Consider the following 15,289-nt stretch of genomic DNA (forward strand, 5'->3'; position numbering starts at 1 on the left):
GGCACATAAGTAGAAGGTCCATCGTTGATGTCAGTTCGCTAAATCGAGTATGAAAAATTCGTTCGTCTCGTGTCGCACAGGATCAAGCCCAAGCCTGGTATGGATCGATCCGTCCTCAGACAACGTGCCAGCCAAGACTTCATTTCTCCGGAAGGGAAAGGTACAACGTCGGTTTTTCGCCATTTTGAGCATCGGTATTAGTTCCCTGCGTGTGACCAGTCTTCCAATTCGGATTGTTCAAGGGGTAACAGCAACCCATTCCGTTCTCCACTCCGATAATGTGTTGGGCATCACAGAATGACGCAACATCCGCCACCGCCTTGCTTGCCATTGAATGTCAAAAGAGCAGCTCTTGTCGCAGCCTCGAAGACATCGTCCACACCTTCGCCTGTCAAGCTTGAACATTCGAGGTATTTACGAGCTCCGCAAGCCTGAGCCATCTCAGCGCCCTCTCGGGGCGTAACAAACTTTTGGCTCCGCTTCCGCATCTCCTCAATTGCCATCGGATCTTCTCTCAGATCCTTCTTCAAGCCGACCAGTATGACAGGCACATCGGGACACCGTTCGCGAGCTTCCTCAATCCATTTATGCCGCACATTCTCCAAGCTGTCGGGGCTGTCGACGCTGAAGCCGATGAGGATGACATGTGATTTCGCATATGCAAGGGGCCTCAATCTTTCGTAGTCTTCCTGCCCTGCTGTGTCCCACAATGCCAATTGCACTGATCTGCCATCGACGCGGCAATCTGTCACGTAGTTTTCGAAGACGGTTGGGACGTAGGTAGTAGGGAAATAGCCGAGAGTAAACACTGATAGCAGTGATGTCTTTCCACAAGCACCGTCGCCTATTATAACAAGCTTCCTGCAGGAACCGATATCAGTGATTGTTCTCGGGATCTGGCCAAACGTGCGGCAATGGCAGCCTGATGTGGGAAGCCTTGGTGTTGAGGGACAGCTTTTCCACCACGCGGGCAGTGAAGACGTGGGAGCCAACGTACCTTCTCATCACATTCTGTTGTGCCTGGTCCTGTGCCATGGCGGTAGAAGCCGTTGCGGCTCTGTCCCACAGGCAGACAGATCACACCACTACAGATACAGCGGGCGAAGGGAGAGCTTCGACGTCCCCGGTGGCTTTCGAGGTAGATGGTGAACAGCTCTTGTGGAGGAGAGAAAAGAAGAAGCGGATGAAGGGTTTCGGGAGTCTTAAGTCGGTATTGTGCGGCGGATAAGAGTGAGGATGAGCTGAAATGCAGTCAAAGGGGAGTGGAGGTGCGGCCTGGTGTAACTGGCCGCAACTGAGGTCGCATACAGCAAAGCCAGCGAAACCAGTCCACAAACGGGAGTACGTTTACCTCCACCAGCGACCGGCACCGCCAGCCGCAGTTTCAGTCGTCTGCAACGATGTATTTGTCCTGTAGCTGAGGAACCGGCTGTCTTGTTTCTGAACAACTGAGACTAGTCCGCTGGGAGTTCGTGGGGTCCAACGGAGAAGAAATCCACCCCGAGCGGGACGGTAACTGCGAGAGGCAGTGGTTGAGGCGCAGCCACAAATAGATGTCTCGGTCACCACGGGATGAGATCTAGCGATGAAGACCAATTCTTCCGGTGAGATCGAAGAGTAGACGATGATGCAATTGTAGATGCAGTCAGCCAAGGCTTGAGATCGCACCAGAAATGCTGTTTGTCGACGTCGCTGTCTTAAGTTGTGCGTGGGAGGATGAATGGCAGACGTGGAGGTGTGATAATTGGGACGCAAAGGGCCTATAATTGGCGTACCTGCTGTCACAGGGCAATTATTGAACTTTGCTAGGCGGCTGCTAGGCGGCACTGGCGGACAACGAGGAATCCAAGGTGCCGTTCAGGGCCCCTGTGCCGGACCGCAACTTCCCTTGGGGACGCACTGCACCTCCAAGCGCAGGTGCAGCCTCAACTGGAACGTCGCCGCCCCACGAAACTGAAGTTGATCCAGACTGGGACTGGACTTGAGACTTTGGACGTCGAACACCTCAACTTCCTACTCTCCAAACAGACGGGAGCCGCCATTCTCCTGTAATACCCTCACTTTCTCCCTTCAACAGATTTCAATCTTCAAGACATCCCTTGTCTCGTCCTCCTTGTTTGTTTGCCACCCCTGGTGCACCTCCTCTGCTCGTCACTTACCAATTTGTGATACCCCACCAGCAACCGAAACCGCCGTGCCTTTGATGTGAACCTAGCGAGATCAAGATCGATATCGAACCTAGCAGTCCTTCAGTGACGGCTTGGCGCTATGCCTTCCAAGAAGAAAGCCAACACTCAGGTTAATGCCGCCAAACCGCAGCCGTTGCCCGCGACCACTTCTGCAAAAGATGCGCCTGCACCAGTCCAACCCCTGCACAACTCGGGGCCTGCAATGTCGTCAACGCCGTCGTTGAACAGCCAGCCTTCACATGCGAAGTCAGACGCAGATTTAAAGACCGGTGATACCACTGAATCGGCCGGAGAGCCTGCTCATGCCACGGCGGTCAATCGCAAGAAGCAAAAGAGACGGGAAAAAGAGGCTGCGAGACGTGCGGCGGAGAAGACGGACGTGCCGATACCAAATGGTCATGCTCCCACGCCAGAAAGCAAACCGAATGGACAACTGCCCCCAGTCAAACACGGCCGGGGTCCGGTAAAGGGTTACTTCACTGAAGAGCCCGACTATCCAGACTCCACCGACCCTACTTACGCCGATATTGGGAGCCCGGAAGAAGCTTTTTATAGTGGCGATGAGGACCCCAACTACGGAGAGGGGGCGGAGGCAATGCACGACAGCTCGTGGCTGAATACCAGCAAGCGGAAGAAATCCAAAACCACAAACGAGGCCCTATCGAGAACTTCGACAATGCTGTCTCGCTCCAACCTCCCACCTCTGTCGAACGCCGCGATGCGCGCCTCTCAGAAACTTTCAAGCGACCACATCTGGAATACTTCGACTCAGGCCGAGCGGGAAAACATCAAGCAGTTTTGGCTGGAGTTGGGCGAGGATGAGCGACGATCGTTGGTCAAGGTCGAGAAGGAAGCCGTCTTGCGCAAAATGAAGGAACAACAGAAGCACTCTTGCAGTTGCTCCGTATGTGGACGAAAACGTACTGCTATCGAGGAGGAATTGGAGGTGCTCTACGACGCCTACTACGAGGAACTCGAACAGTTTGCCAACCACAACTCGGATCTTTCCAGCGTTCCTCAGATGATGGCCCCTCCCCGTCCTCTATTCAAACAAAAGATCCATGGATCACATCGTTCACACCCCGGGCGACTTCCAATTAACGAGATCGAAGACGATGAAGAGGACCTTGAGGACGACGACGAGTACGATGATGAAGACGACGAGGGATATAGCGACGATGAGGGGGAGCTTGACGATCACGGCCTGCGACCGGGGCCGCCCGACTTTTTCCAATTCGGCAATAGCCTGACTGTGAAGGGTCAGGCTTCTATCTTTCTATGCAGTGGCGTTATCGGCTAACAAGTTGAACAGATGGTATACTCACCGTTGCGGACGACCTGCTAAAGAATGATGGCAAACACTTCATAGACATGATGGAGCAATTGGCGGAGAGACGCATGCAACGTGAGGAAGATATTCGCTACCATTCCTCGTCATTAGCTCATCGAGATATTCATCAAGGTCACAATCATCCTCCCATAGACGATGATGATGATTATGACGATGAGGAAGATGACGAGGACTACGACTCCCAAGAAGAGGACGATTTCGAGGGGGACGACATGGTCAGTGGCGGCGTATTCTTGTGGTCTGCAAAATTTCTGACAGCATTGCCTTAGGATTCCATGACTGAAGAACAGCGCATGGAAGAAGGTCGACGGATGTTCCAAATTTTTGCTGCGCGAATGTTCGAACAACGTGTCTTGACGGCCTATCGAGAGAAGGTCGCCGCAGAACGACAGAGAAAGTTACTCGAAGAGCTAGACGAAGAGAGCCGACTCGACTCGCAGCGAGAAGCAAAGAAGGCCCGAGAAGCAGCCAAGCGGAAGGAGAAGAAGCGACTCCAGAAACAAGCGAAAGACGAGGAGAAAGCAAAGAAAGAGGCCGAGAAGGCTGCTCAGGAAGCAGCCGCGCGAGAGTTGGAAGAAAAGCGGCTAGAGGAACAGCGACTACGCCGCGAGGAGCAACGCAAAAAACGTGAGGCTGAAAAGAAGGCTGCAGAAGAGGAAAGACTCCGCAAGGAAGCCGAGAAGCATCGTAAGCAACTCGAAGCACGCGAGCGACAGGCTGAACAAGAACGTAAGGCAAAGGAGGCCAAGGAGCGAGAACGACAGAGGCGTGAAGAGACGAAAAAGAAAGAACGCGAGGAGCGAGAAGCCAAGGAGAAGGAGGCCAAGGAGCGGAAGGTGAAGGAAGAGCGCGAGAGGAAAGCCAAGGAGGAGCAGTCACGAAAAGAGAAAGAGGTCTCTCTGAAAGTGGAAAGAGACGCCAGAGAGCGTGCTGCCCATCAACATCCGACAAAACAACAGCCTGTAGCGCTTCCCCCTGGCCTCCAGCCTCCTTCTCGCGGTCCGACCATACAATCTCCACACGTCTCTGTTGCGACACCGGTCATCCCTCCCAAAGTCCCAACGCCTGTGCGGAATCGACAGCCTTCGCAACCCGGCCAGCATTCCCATGGCTCGTCCCCGCGGTCACAGAAGGCTAGCACCGAGCTGTCCCGAAGCTCTGCTTCTCCAGCAACCGTCGCCATGCCGCAAACACCAGCCCTTGGTCAGCCGGTGAAAGCACAAGGGCATCCTCCGACACTTCATCATCCGCAGCCTTCTGCTCCGAGGTCGCCATTAAGCAACCACGGGCGAGGGCAATATCCGTTCAATATGAATGGATTACCGGGTTTAGGAGTGAGTGGTCCGCCACCGATGGCTGCTCCAGGGATGATGCCGACCATGATGCCTCCTATGCACATGTACCCAGGACCCCCCATGGGCACCCAGCAGCGTTTCGCCCAGAACGGCATGCAGTTTCCCCCGGGATTTCCGAGAACTTTTCAACCAGGTCAACAAATGCCCTTCTTGCCACAAGCTCCTAATCAGGCGCCTCCTATCGTCAATCAACAGCCAGTGCCCAAGCCCCAGGTTCATTCTAGACAACCATCGGCTGAGCAGGCACCGATAGGCCGACCTGGACTGGGTCCCATTGCGCGACCGTCGAGTACAACCCCGGACAAGCAGAGACCGCAAAGAAAGACTCCGGACGTCGATATTGATCATCTGGCTACACAGCTGGGAAGCAAGGCGTTGTTGGATGATTCTGATGCGCCGTTCTTGGAAAACTCAGATTCTCGCATGAGCCTTCCACCTGTCGGTCCGCCTGGATCTGCGCGGATACCATTCGCGAGCAGCTTCCCTGACCACAAGCAGGAACCGTTTGGTATGGGACACCCTGGTTGGGGCGGATTCAACCCAAGCATGGCTCCTACTCCCAGCTGGGGGCCCCCAGGCTCGCAACGTCCTAGCCCGGGTTGGGGTCCCCCACCATTTGGAGCCATTGGCGCTGGGCCTCAAACAATCTCAAGGTCCCATCTCCCACGCCCGATCGCAGTGAGACTTATGCTTGTCCAAGCTTGCCGTCAACTGTCACAAAGCCCAGTGGCAAGCGCCGATGGGTATCATCCAGTGCAGAATGTGCTCCGCCAGCTAGAGACGCTTAAAGCACCAGGCGAACCACCAGTCTCTATGGACGAGATGCTTGGAATTTGCGATACGGAGGGCAACTCACAGAATGGCGGCGGATCCTTTGAGGTTATCATTGACAAAAACAGAGGGCAAGTGATTAAATTCGTCGAGGATGCCCCGAGCCAACAACCCAGGGGCAGCGTTGGTGAGATAGGAAGTCCCTTGTTGGGTCACAGTCAACATATCCACCACACGAGTGCCTTGGGTGGCGTCGTCGGCCACCCAAACAGCTTTGGACCTCCCGGGAGGGGTTTCTAGTGCCTGACTCCTCCGAGAACCAGATTTGGCAGAGGGATTTTGCGTAGCGAGAACCTACTGCACCTCCACGCTCCACAATATCGAAGGAGTATGTCGGCGACTCAATGAGCTGGCCGCGCTTGTGTTTTTCATTGTTGATTCGGGTTTCGTGCGAAAAGGAATGGTGTGCATCCGCTTACCCTTCGCGTGGAGGAAGGGGCAGTATTTGTCCTAAAGACCTCATCTAATAGCGTCAACACCGAACAGTGGACTTGCTGTCAGCCTCGTGTGAGAATCTTCACAGAGAGCTGCCTTAATGCTTACAAGGCTGAATAGCTGAATACCACTGCATCTTCAAACATGCGATACCGAGATGACCTCAGTCGTGACATTTCCGGATGGGGTCAACTATAGTTACAAGACCGGGTCCCCTTTATTCTTTTGCTTCTATTCTGTTCCGTTTCTGCTTCCCTGTCCCTCGAGGTTTGAGTGCAATGCCAATGAGTAAGTGATGCAGCTCCAGCGAGCTCGGACTTATAGTCAAGTGATTGCATGACCCCGATGCTATGTCCAGACCACTACCATCCTAGAGAATCTCTTCCCCCTCGCCTCCTTTCGCTTTTCCCAGCCCTTCGCTCTCAAGCGCATGGACCGACCCCCATCGAGTCTCCGCAACTTGCTTCGCTGCGACTGCTCCTAGTTTCATATCCCACATTTCAGCGACCAACGACAAGGCTATCCAGAACGCCGGCTGTATATCTTTGACCTTATCAATTCCTTCCCCCTTGATCGCGCTTACAGGTATCGCCGCCACGCGATTCCGCCATCCGTTTTGTTTCCCGCTGGGGTGTTCCACTTCTCCACGTTCCACTTGCCTCATATAGGCTGCTAGAGACAGAAAGTTTGTTTGGGTTGAGGTGGGATTGGCTTCTCCTGGCGTCATGAACTGGGTCGCTGTTTGAGAGATGTCTGCCTTAGTGGCGATGACGAACCAAGGTTTCGCACTGATGGGAGGGTAAGCTAATGGTTCGAGTGTCGTAGACGAGCGAGAGGATCCCGACGGGAATATTGAGATTTCCTCCCCTTCGTCGTTGAATAGTCCGTCCTCCGTGGGTGGCGCAGCTTGGGCCTCGAAGGGCGACCAATTGATCAACCTTGCCTCTGTCTGCTCACTCACTTCTCGATCCCGGAGATTCTCGTACTCTCCAACCTCTTTCCACAAGGCCTTCAGCTGTGTGACGGCATCTCCCGCGGATAGATCCACCACGAAAGCCAAGATCCTTGCCCGCTCAATGTGTCGGAGGAACGAGAGGCCGAGGCCCTTATCCAAATGTGCATCTTCGATGAGCCCAGGAATGTCTGCCACAGTAAAAGACTGACGCGGCACAAAGCTTCCAGATGAAGATGAGTTCATAGAACCGGGGGATGGAATGCCGGAACGCACCAACGGGCGCCCTTCATTGTTGTCCAGGATGACCGTTCCAATTGTAGGTGCGAGAGTGGTGAACGCCCAGTCACCTATCCTCGTCCTTGAATTCGATATCGCCCTCGTGAATGTGCTTTTGCCTGCGTTAGGTAGCCCGACGAGTCCCACATCCGCCAACAACTTGAGTTCCAGCTCGAGTTTGATCCGCACGCCTAGTTCACCCTTCGTCGCGAATTTCGGCTTTGGGTCGGATTTTGTCGCAAAGTGCGGGTTTCCCAGTCCCCCCACAGCTCCCGCGGCCAGCAGGATCGGTTTGTCCATGGGCTTGTCCAGGTCTAGGTGGATAGGTGCACGAGGCTGCAGAATGGCAAGATGTGATTTTTTGGGTTTCACCAAGTGAGAATTGAGAGAGGGCAGATGCGAGGAAATTTGTCGGCGGTCGTCGGCAGTCGTGGCACCAGCATAGATGATGAATCTGTTCCTCAAACCATTGTCAGGATTATTCAAGAGATCTGGCTCATCGCTCATCGCCTGGAGTTCTTTGATGCGAATCTCTTCTTCCGCGCTGGGGTCGCTCCGCCAGATTTCTCGTACGACCGTCCCAACGGGGACCTGGACACAGATATCCTCTCCTCGGCGCCCACCCTGGGATTTTCCTTGGCCTCCTATGCCGCGACCAGCTTTTATGATACCTCGCCTCGCAAGTTTATGGAGAGACGTTTGTCCCGGGACGGCTTGGATGAAGACGCTCCCCCCAGACCCGCCGTCGCCACCGTTGGGTGGTCCATCGGCTATATGAGCGTCGCGCAGGAACGACACGCACCCGCTCCCACCGGAGCCTGCGTGGACGGTTATTTGGCATTTGTCGATGAAGATCGAACGGGAGTAATCGTCGGGGGAAGGATTCAGGTGGGTCGAAGTAGCGGAGGTAGGAGGTATGGACACTTCGGAGGCAGGGCTGTGGAGAGACGCATTTGTCTCTACATCGGGTGGACTGTTAAGTCGACTTGTTTGATGTAGGTATTGGAGGCGGAGACGGTTGTGAAGTCGAATCCGATGTGCTTGAACGCGCAGGCAATTTGCAGTGGACGTATGGAAAAAGCAAGGATACAGAAACGGCATCAGGGTGCCCTGCACTGGGTTCATGCTGCACGGCCTGACTTCCTCAAAATCTGGGGTGGGATGCTTGGACCTGAAAGACACCCACTCAACGCGTCTGCGGGAGAAAAAGTTCGCGACCCGCCAGCGGAGCGGACTTGATGCCGAGACTTTGACTGTGGTGGAGTTCTATACGGCTAGCGAGGCTCCACGAATAGAAGAGCCGGATTTCTACGGAACTCAAAACCTTATCATCTCCGCACTCTTCCACTTCCTCTTCCTCTCTGTCCTCGAGAAACTCAGGATCCTTCTTCATGCAAACTGCCTGAATGCCTGACACGGGGGGATTGTCAGAGACCCCATGGAAAGGGCAATGACGATGACGCGGTTCCCTGTTATTTTGAAGAAGGAGAACTGCCGCGGTGGATCGCCAGGCACTCCACAACCATGCAAGGAAGTCCTTCTGGAATCTCCAAACATCCCCCAAGGCAACGTCCAGACGCTATCATCCTATATTGTGGGGGAGAATGATACCCCGGCGCCCAAGACCATTACCCCCATCCCTGAGACCTAACACCTTCCCGCTCGGATCCCGAATATGGCCCTCGAACGGCTGAGATCCAGTGAGCAGGACCCGACCCCACGGAACGCAACTCTTATTGGTACGGAGGCGGGAAGAACGAGACCGAAACTCGTGAGCCCCTTTTTCATCAGCCGTGCCATTACATGTATGATGCGTGGAGAAAGCTCACTTCGGGGTAACAATGCCCGATCCTACGCGTATCTCAACGTCGACGATTGGATTGACGCAGCGAGAAGGGCCCTCTACCTCGGCAAACATGAGAGAAGGTTTAGAGAGCACGTTGTCGCTAGGGAGCAGCCCTCGTCAGTGATGACGTGGTAACCAGGGCTGCAGCCTCATTGGACCCGTGCTGATGACTATTCCACCAGGCTTGGTGATGGCCTGTCGAGCCTAATTGGACCGCCAGCGAAGCCAGAGCTGCCATGGTCTACATCAAAATATCTTGCAATGCAGGCCGTTGCCACCTCATTACAGATGATTTGGGAAGAATTTGTCCGAATTCCTTTCCTGCCACTCTCCATCGTGCGCGAGGACAATCTCCACCGGGATACCGTTTAGCCCGTCCCTTCGAAGCATTCGCATTATGTTCAGCGTCTTGTATGCTGCCTCCAGATCTTTATGAATTGTGGCTGTCCGGCCTTTGTCATCCTTCCAAGACCCGAAGTCAGTCTCGCCATTGAAGATTCGCATGTGATGGCATGCATCAGCAGCCAGATAAACCCATTTGTCGACAGCCACCCGGACCAAAGCATTCAAGTGTCCTGGCAGATGACCTGGGCTATCCACGATATACACAGTGCCGTCGTTGAACATGTCAATGACATTTTGGATTGGAGACATGGGCTGCCAATGCCACCCGCGAACCTCATCGAACACTTCGCCGGCCTTGGAGCTCGGTGTTGCCGGCAATTCGATCGTGCGATCCGCTGGCAATAAGTCGGGCTCAAAGAAGGGATTTGCCAAGTCTGGTCCCATTTCATTTCTGAGGAGCTTGCCCGTGTTGTGGCCGGCGATAAATATCGCAGAGGTGAAGTCGGATGGAGTGCCCACGTGGTCCCAATGCACGTGGCTCATGATCACAAAGTCGATCTGTGAGACATCCACGTTTCCCAGCGCCAGTGCTGACTTCACATCGTCTTGGCTGCTTAAAGGATTCCTCGTTTTGAGGTGCTTTTGTAGCCCAGGGTGGTATTTAGTCAAGTCTTTCCGGATGCTCAGGTCAAAGACAATTTTTGACTTTGAGGCGGGATGTTGAATCAGGAAAGCCATCGACGGCATGGTCAATTTCTCCCCTTCCTTCGCATCCGCGAGGAATTTTGACGCTGGAGGCGAGAGATAACCGCAACGAAGCGGCGACACTGTTGGATAGGAGATCGTCATCTTGATCCTCTTTACGATGCTGGACTCTTGCTTGAAGTTTTGTCATGTATTCTCGACTTATTATCTACCCGAAGATGGTTTCCTACCGCTCCAGAGTGTTCCCATCTCCCGGCCGGCTCACATCGACTCCCCACCAGCTTCCGGCCAAAGCCCGACGCCACCGTTTTCGGGGTAGCTCAAAACCCCGGGTCGGCATCTTCACGCTCGTGGGGGAGATTGGCGTGGGGTGTGGCTCCGCTCTCCGCTCTCTCCAATATCAGGTTTCTTTGGGATAATGCTGGCGTGCCCACTCTCATTCTACGACGACGGGAAAAAAGGCCCGAAAAGACCGAACTCCCTGTTTCGGAAACAATCTCAAAAACATGTGATCAGAAATTTGGATTTTATAGCCCTCTTGGCTCGACGAAAACAGTTGGCTAGACTAACCGCTGGCTGGTAGCAGCTGGTTGTGTGTAATGAACCGTCCTAACTTTTCTCCCTCCGTCTACCACTGCCTACCAGTCGAAGACATCTTTCGCGCTGGGGAGATAAAGACCGAGACGCCTCGGAGGCTGGAGTTTCCGGATGCGACCGAACAACCATGGAAACTTTGACTTCTGCTTGATTTCAAAGTCATAGATCTTTTCTTCGCTCAAGAGCGTATTGCTTATGTCGTCCAGACCGTTGACCAAGCAGTGCTTTGTGTATGGATCCATCTCGAATGTTGCAATCAACTTGCCATTGGCGTCCTTGATCTCCTGGTTGGGCAAATCCACTTCAACCTCACGTCTGGCCAGGCCTTCAGCATGGATTTTCCGCAAGGCCTCTGCATTGTCAAGAGGAATGGCCAGCAGCCCATTCTTGCCGGAATTGTTGAAGAATATGGACGCGAACGAGGGCGCGATGACGCAGCGGAAACCAAAGTCGACCAACGCCCAGACAGCATGCTCCCTTGAAGAGCCGCAGCCAAAGTTCTCTCCAGTACAGACCAGAACCTTAGATTGGCGATAAGGATCCTGATTCAGGACAAATTCGGGTACCTCCTCATGTGTAGTGCTGTCATATCGAAGTTCCTGAAACAGATGCGGGCCTAGACCGGTTCGTTTTGTGGTTTTAAGGTATTCTCCAGGGATCACAAGGTCGGTGTTGATATTTTGCATGTCGAAGGGAGCGGGCACAGACCGGACCACGTCAAACCTGGGGATTCCTTCCACGCTGCGCTTGGCTTCTTCCGATGGTCGTTTCGGAATTGCATCGTCTTCGTCGGCGGTTGCAGAGGTGGCAGCGCCTGAGGTCACCTCAATTGGACCATAACTCTTTACCTTTTCACCATTGAGCGTCAACTGGGTCACTTTCAGTGACCCATTCTGTGAGGTCAAGAATTCCCTCACGTCGGTAAAGTGGCCTTTGATAGCTGCTGCTGCTGCCATGGCTGGAGACAGGAGATGAGTTCGGCCACCAGGACCTTGTCTTCCTTCAAAATTCCTGTTTGTCGTCGAGGCACATCGCTCTCCAGGAGCGAGGACATCAGGGTTCATGGCCAGACACATGGAACAGCCAGCCTCTCGCCAGTCAAACCCAGCGGCTTTCAGAATAACATCCAAGCCTTCATTTTCTGCTTGCTTCTTGACCAGTCCCGAACCTGGAACGACCATGGCATACACCGAATCTGCGACTTTTCTCCCTTGGGCTACTCTTGCTGCAGCCCTAAGGTCCTCAATTCTCGAATTCGTACAGGATCCGATAAAGACACGATCGATCTTGATATCTGTCGCTAGCATGTTCGGCTTCAAGTCCATGTATTTGAGCGCCCGGCGGATCGCAGCTGCTTTGAACGGTTCTTTTTCTTCATAGTCAGCTGGATCTGGGATTTTGCCATTGACCGGGATGACATCGTCTGGCGAGGTCCCCCAGGTGATTGAAGGCACTATGTCGGCGGCATTTATGTCGACAGTGTAATCCCAGTGAGCATCCTCGTCGCTGTACAACGTTTTCCAGTATGCAAGTGCCTTGTCCCAGTCTGCCCCAGAAGGAACAAGAGGTCGGCCCTTCAGATATTCGAAGGTGACTTCATCAGGTGCCACGAGTCCGCTGCGAGCACCTCCTTCGATGCTCATATTGCACAGCACCATTCTTGCCTCCATGGACAGATTTTGAATTGTGGAGCCACAGAATTCAATGACACACCCAGTTGCTCCCGCTGTCCCAATTTTACCGAGCAAATGTAAGATGATGTCTTTGGAGTAGACACCGAGACCAAGTTCACCTTCGACACGAACGCGGAAGTTCTTATACTTCTTCTGGAGCACAGTCTGGGTGGCCAACACATGTTCAATATCTGAAGTTCCTCCGCTGACAGCCAAAGCGCCTACGGCTCCGTGGGTAGGAGTGTGCGAATCTCCACAGAAAAGTGTGGTTCCCGGGAGAGTCAGTCCTTGCTCTGGGCCTACTACATGGACAATGCCTTGCCGGCGGTCTGGCATGCCAAAGTACTTGATGTTGTACTCTTTGACGTTCTTCTCAAGCAAGGTGATCTGGGTTCTGGCTTGTGGCTCTTGAACAAAAGAGGCTGCATCCTGGTACCGAGACCGATCATCCGTTGGAACATTGTGATCAACTGTGGCCAAGGTCAAGTCCGCCCTCCGTACTGGTCGCTTGTTCTTTTTGAGGCCATCGAATGCCTGAGCGGTTGGGACTTCGAAAATCAGATGTGAATCGACGTACAAGAGTGGTGCCGTCTTGTCGTCAGGATTTACCAAGTGCTCTTGGTAGATTTTGTCGTACAACGTGAGAGGCATGTTGATTTGGCTTGGTTACACTCGTATTCTCAAAGCTGGTCGTGCGCTTAAAGGCAGTCCTCACTTCAACCTGCCAGGGACAGAGGTATGTATCTTTAGTTCACGTGTCCGGGGAATGGCCGGTACCGTGGGGGATTCTCACCAAGGAACTCATACCGCCGATCATGGTCTTGTCTTTCATTTCCCCAAACGATCAGCTCTGATCGACTTCCCATTCACTAGACATTGCATTAACCCCCAAATCTCCACGTGGCATCCGAGAAGAGAGATATTGGGACGTTTTCAAATCCGTGGGGGTCAAGGTACATTCAGATTCGACTCATGGCCCGCTATCTACTGATCTATGGAGACGCGTTACAGCCTAGCACTTTCAGAGGTGACACTTGTTTCCGCTTTATCCAGGATCTGCATGAGTGCAGTCACCACAGCATCCCCCATCTCCGTCGTCGAGGCAGTGCCTCCGATGTCGCCTGTCCTGACCTCGAGACCACCAGAGGCTTTGTCGTCCAGGGCAACACTGACGGCCTCATCAATAGCATTCGCCAAGGAGTCCAAGTCACAACTATAGCGCAACATCATGGCGGCGCTTTGAATGGTTGCAATCGGGTTGGCTTTGTTGGGTGCTAAATCTGGTGCAGAGCCGTGGCTGGGCTCGTACATGCCCGTAGAAAGTGGTTCGCCCGGAATGCCGGACAAACAAGCGGAAGGGCTGAAGCCAAGTGAGCCGGCAACAGCTGCTGCTTCATCGGAGAACAAATCCCCGAAGATGTTGTCACACATGACAATTCCGTTCAGCGATCGAGGGTTCTTGACCATTATAAGGGCCAGTGAGTCGGACAATTGGTGATGGAGTGGGATTTCCGGGAATTCTCGGTCGTGTATCGTCGTCACCGCTTCCCGCCACAGGCGGCACACGGCCAGAACGTTGGCTTTGTCCACGGAAGTGATCTTGCTTGGACCCTTGGAGCCTCCGTGCTTGCGTGACAGATAAGCAGCCATTCGTGAGATTCGCTCAATCTCCCATCGGTGGTAGCCCCAAACATCGTGGGCATAGTCGGGCTCTTCTTTCTTTTCGCCAAAGTACACGCCTCCGAGGTTTTCTCGAAGGACAATGAAGTCGGTGCCTTGCACCAGGGACTCTTTCAGTGGCGAGCATTTGGCGACCCCGGGAGAAGGAATCCGGCATGGGCGGATATTGGCCCAGCAATTAAGTGCCTTTCTCAAGTCTAGCACCGAAGTCTCCGGCCGCAAAGCACCAGTCATGCCCCATTTTGGACCGCCGACGGCGCCAAAGAGCACAGCAACCGAGTTCTTGGCTTTTTCGATGACTTGGGGTGTCAGAGGGATGCCGTGAACATCGATAGATTGGCCACCCAACAAGTCAAAATCGAGGTCAAACTTGATGTTTTGCTTAGCCACCGAGGGATGCGACTCAACCGCACGAAGGACTTTGACAGCCTCGCGTACGACCTCGGCGCCGATATGGTCACCGGGTAGCACAAGGATCTTGAAAGAGGGCATTTTTGGACAAGTTCGAATGGGAGGAAGTTGTCAAACTGCCATGGTTCTTCGTCAACTCTTGGACCGGCGTACCGTTTCTTTAAAAGGCTATGGGACGGCGACTGACCCCGACGTGCAGCGACGATATCGCTCGACAATCCCCCACGCGAGGATTGAATTTGCCCAGCCGGCCATTCCCCGAAGCGACCCTTTGTCCAAACAGAACATATCCAAACCAGCTCTATCCCATAACCCCGATTTCTGCCAAGTCACCCAGTCAATGACCAAGGACCCTTGCAGGGACTTGGCCCACCCGGAGAGTGGCCGAAGAAGCTTTCCCCGGATTTGAACGCCACGGAGTCCACTACCAGCATCCAGTGGGGGTTGGTATTCTGCCTGGTATTGGAATAGGCTTCCCCACGGGTCAGACCATGCTGCTACTGCCGATATCCCAGGGGCTTGGATGAGGGCAGGTGCTTCCAGAGCCTCCCTGGAGCCCTACATAAAGCGGTTGGACAAGTCGTCGTGTCTTGGATCAGTCTCACACTCCTCTCTTTTCGTCTGGCTCTTTACCTCTCTC

The 15,289-nt window shown here is 53.8% G+C and overlaps 6 protein-coding genes across 6 annotated transcripts; 1 reads left to right on the plus strand and 5 right to left on the minus strand.

Moving 5' to 3' along the window:
• Positions 1-290: 290 nt before the first annotated feature.
• On the minus strand, positions 291-1,035 carry AYL99_06674 (GTP-binding protein rho2; the record flags this gene model as incomplete). Its single annotated transcript, XM_018838183.1, has 2 exons — positions 291-861; positions 998-1,035. 2 exons carry the CDS (start codon positions 1,033-1,035, stop codon positions 291-293), a joined length of 609 nt encoding a protein of 202 aa, XP_018692743.1.
• A 1,233-nt stretch (positions 1,036-2,268) lies between these two features.
• AYL99_06675 (hypothetical protein) lies at positions 2,269-5,966 on the plus strand (the record flags this gene model as incomplete). The annotated part of the gene is made up of 3 exons (XM_018838184.1): positions 2,269-3,448; positions 3,502-3,755; positions 3,810-5,966. The coding sequence occupies 3 exons, from the start codon at positions 2,269-2,271 to the stop codon at positions 5,964-5,966; spliced, it is 3,591 nt and encodes a 1,196-aa protein (XP_018692744.1).
• A 565-nt stretch (positions 5,967-6,531) lies between these two features.
• Positions 6,532-8,517, minus strand: AYL99_06676 (hypothetical protein; the record flags this gene model as incomplete). Its single annotated transcript, XM_018838185.1, has 1 exon — positions 6,532-8,517. The coding sequence occupies one exon, from the start codon at positions 8,515-8,517 to the stop codon at positions 6,532-6,534; it is 1,986 nt and encodes a 661-aa protein (XP_018692745.1).
• A 1,003-nt stretch (positions 8,518-9,520) lies between these two features.
• On the minus strand, positions 9,521-10,432 carry AYL99_06677 (hypothetical protein; the record flags this gene model as incomplete). The annotated part of the gene is made up of 1 exon (XM_018838186.1): positions 9,521-10,432. One exon carries the CDS (start codon positions 10,430-10,432, stop codon positions 9,521-9,523), a length of 912 nt encoding a protein of 303 aa, XP_018692746.1.
• Positions 10,433-10,926: 494 nt separating this feature from the next.
• Positions 10,927-13,209, minus strand: AYL99_06678 (3-isopropylmalate dehydratase, large subunit; the record flags this gene model as incomplete). Its single annotated transcript, XM_018838187.1, has 1 exon — positions 10,927-13,209. The coding sequence occupies one exon, from the start codon at positions 13,207-13,209 to the stop codon at positions 10,927-10,929; it is 2,283 nt and encodes a 760-aa protein (XP_018692747.1).
• Positions 13,210-13,563: 354 nt separating this feature from the next.
• Positions 13,564-14,730, minus strand: AYL99_06679 (3-isopropylmalate dehydrogenase; the record flags this gene model as incomplete). The annotated part of the gene is made up of 1 exon (XM_018838188.1): positions 13,564-14,730. The coding sequence occupies one exon, from the start codon at positions 14,728-14,730 to the stop codon at positions 13,564-13,566; it is 1,167 nt and encodes a 388-aa protein (XP_018692748.1).
• Between the last annotated feature and the right edge of the window lie 559 nt (positions 14,731-15,289).

Source organism: Fonsecaea erecta, assembly GCF_001651985.1.
Source record: "Fonsecaea erecta strain CBS 125763 chromosome Unknown Scaff5, whole genome shotgun sequence".
Taxonomy (NCBI): Eukaryota; Fungi; Ascomycota; class Eurotiomycetes; order Chaetothyriales; family Herpotrichiellaceae; genus Fonsecaea; species Fonsecaea erecta.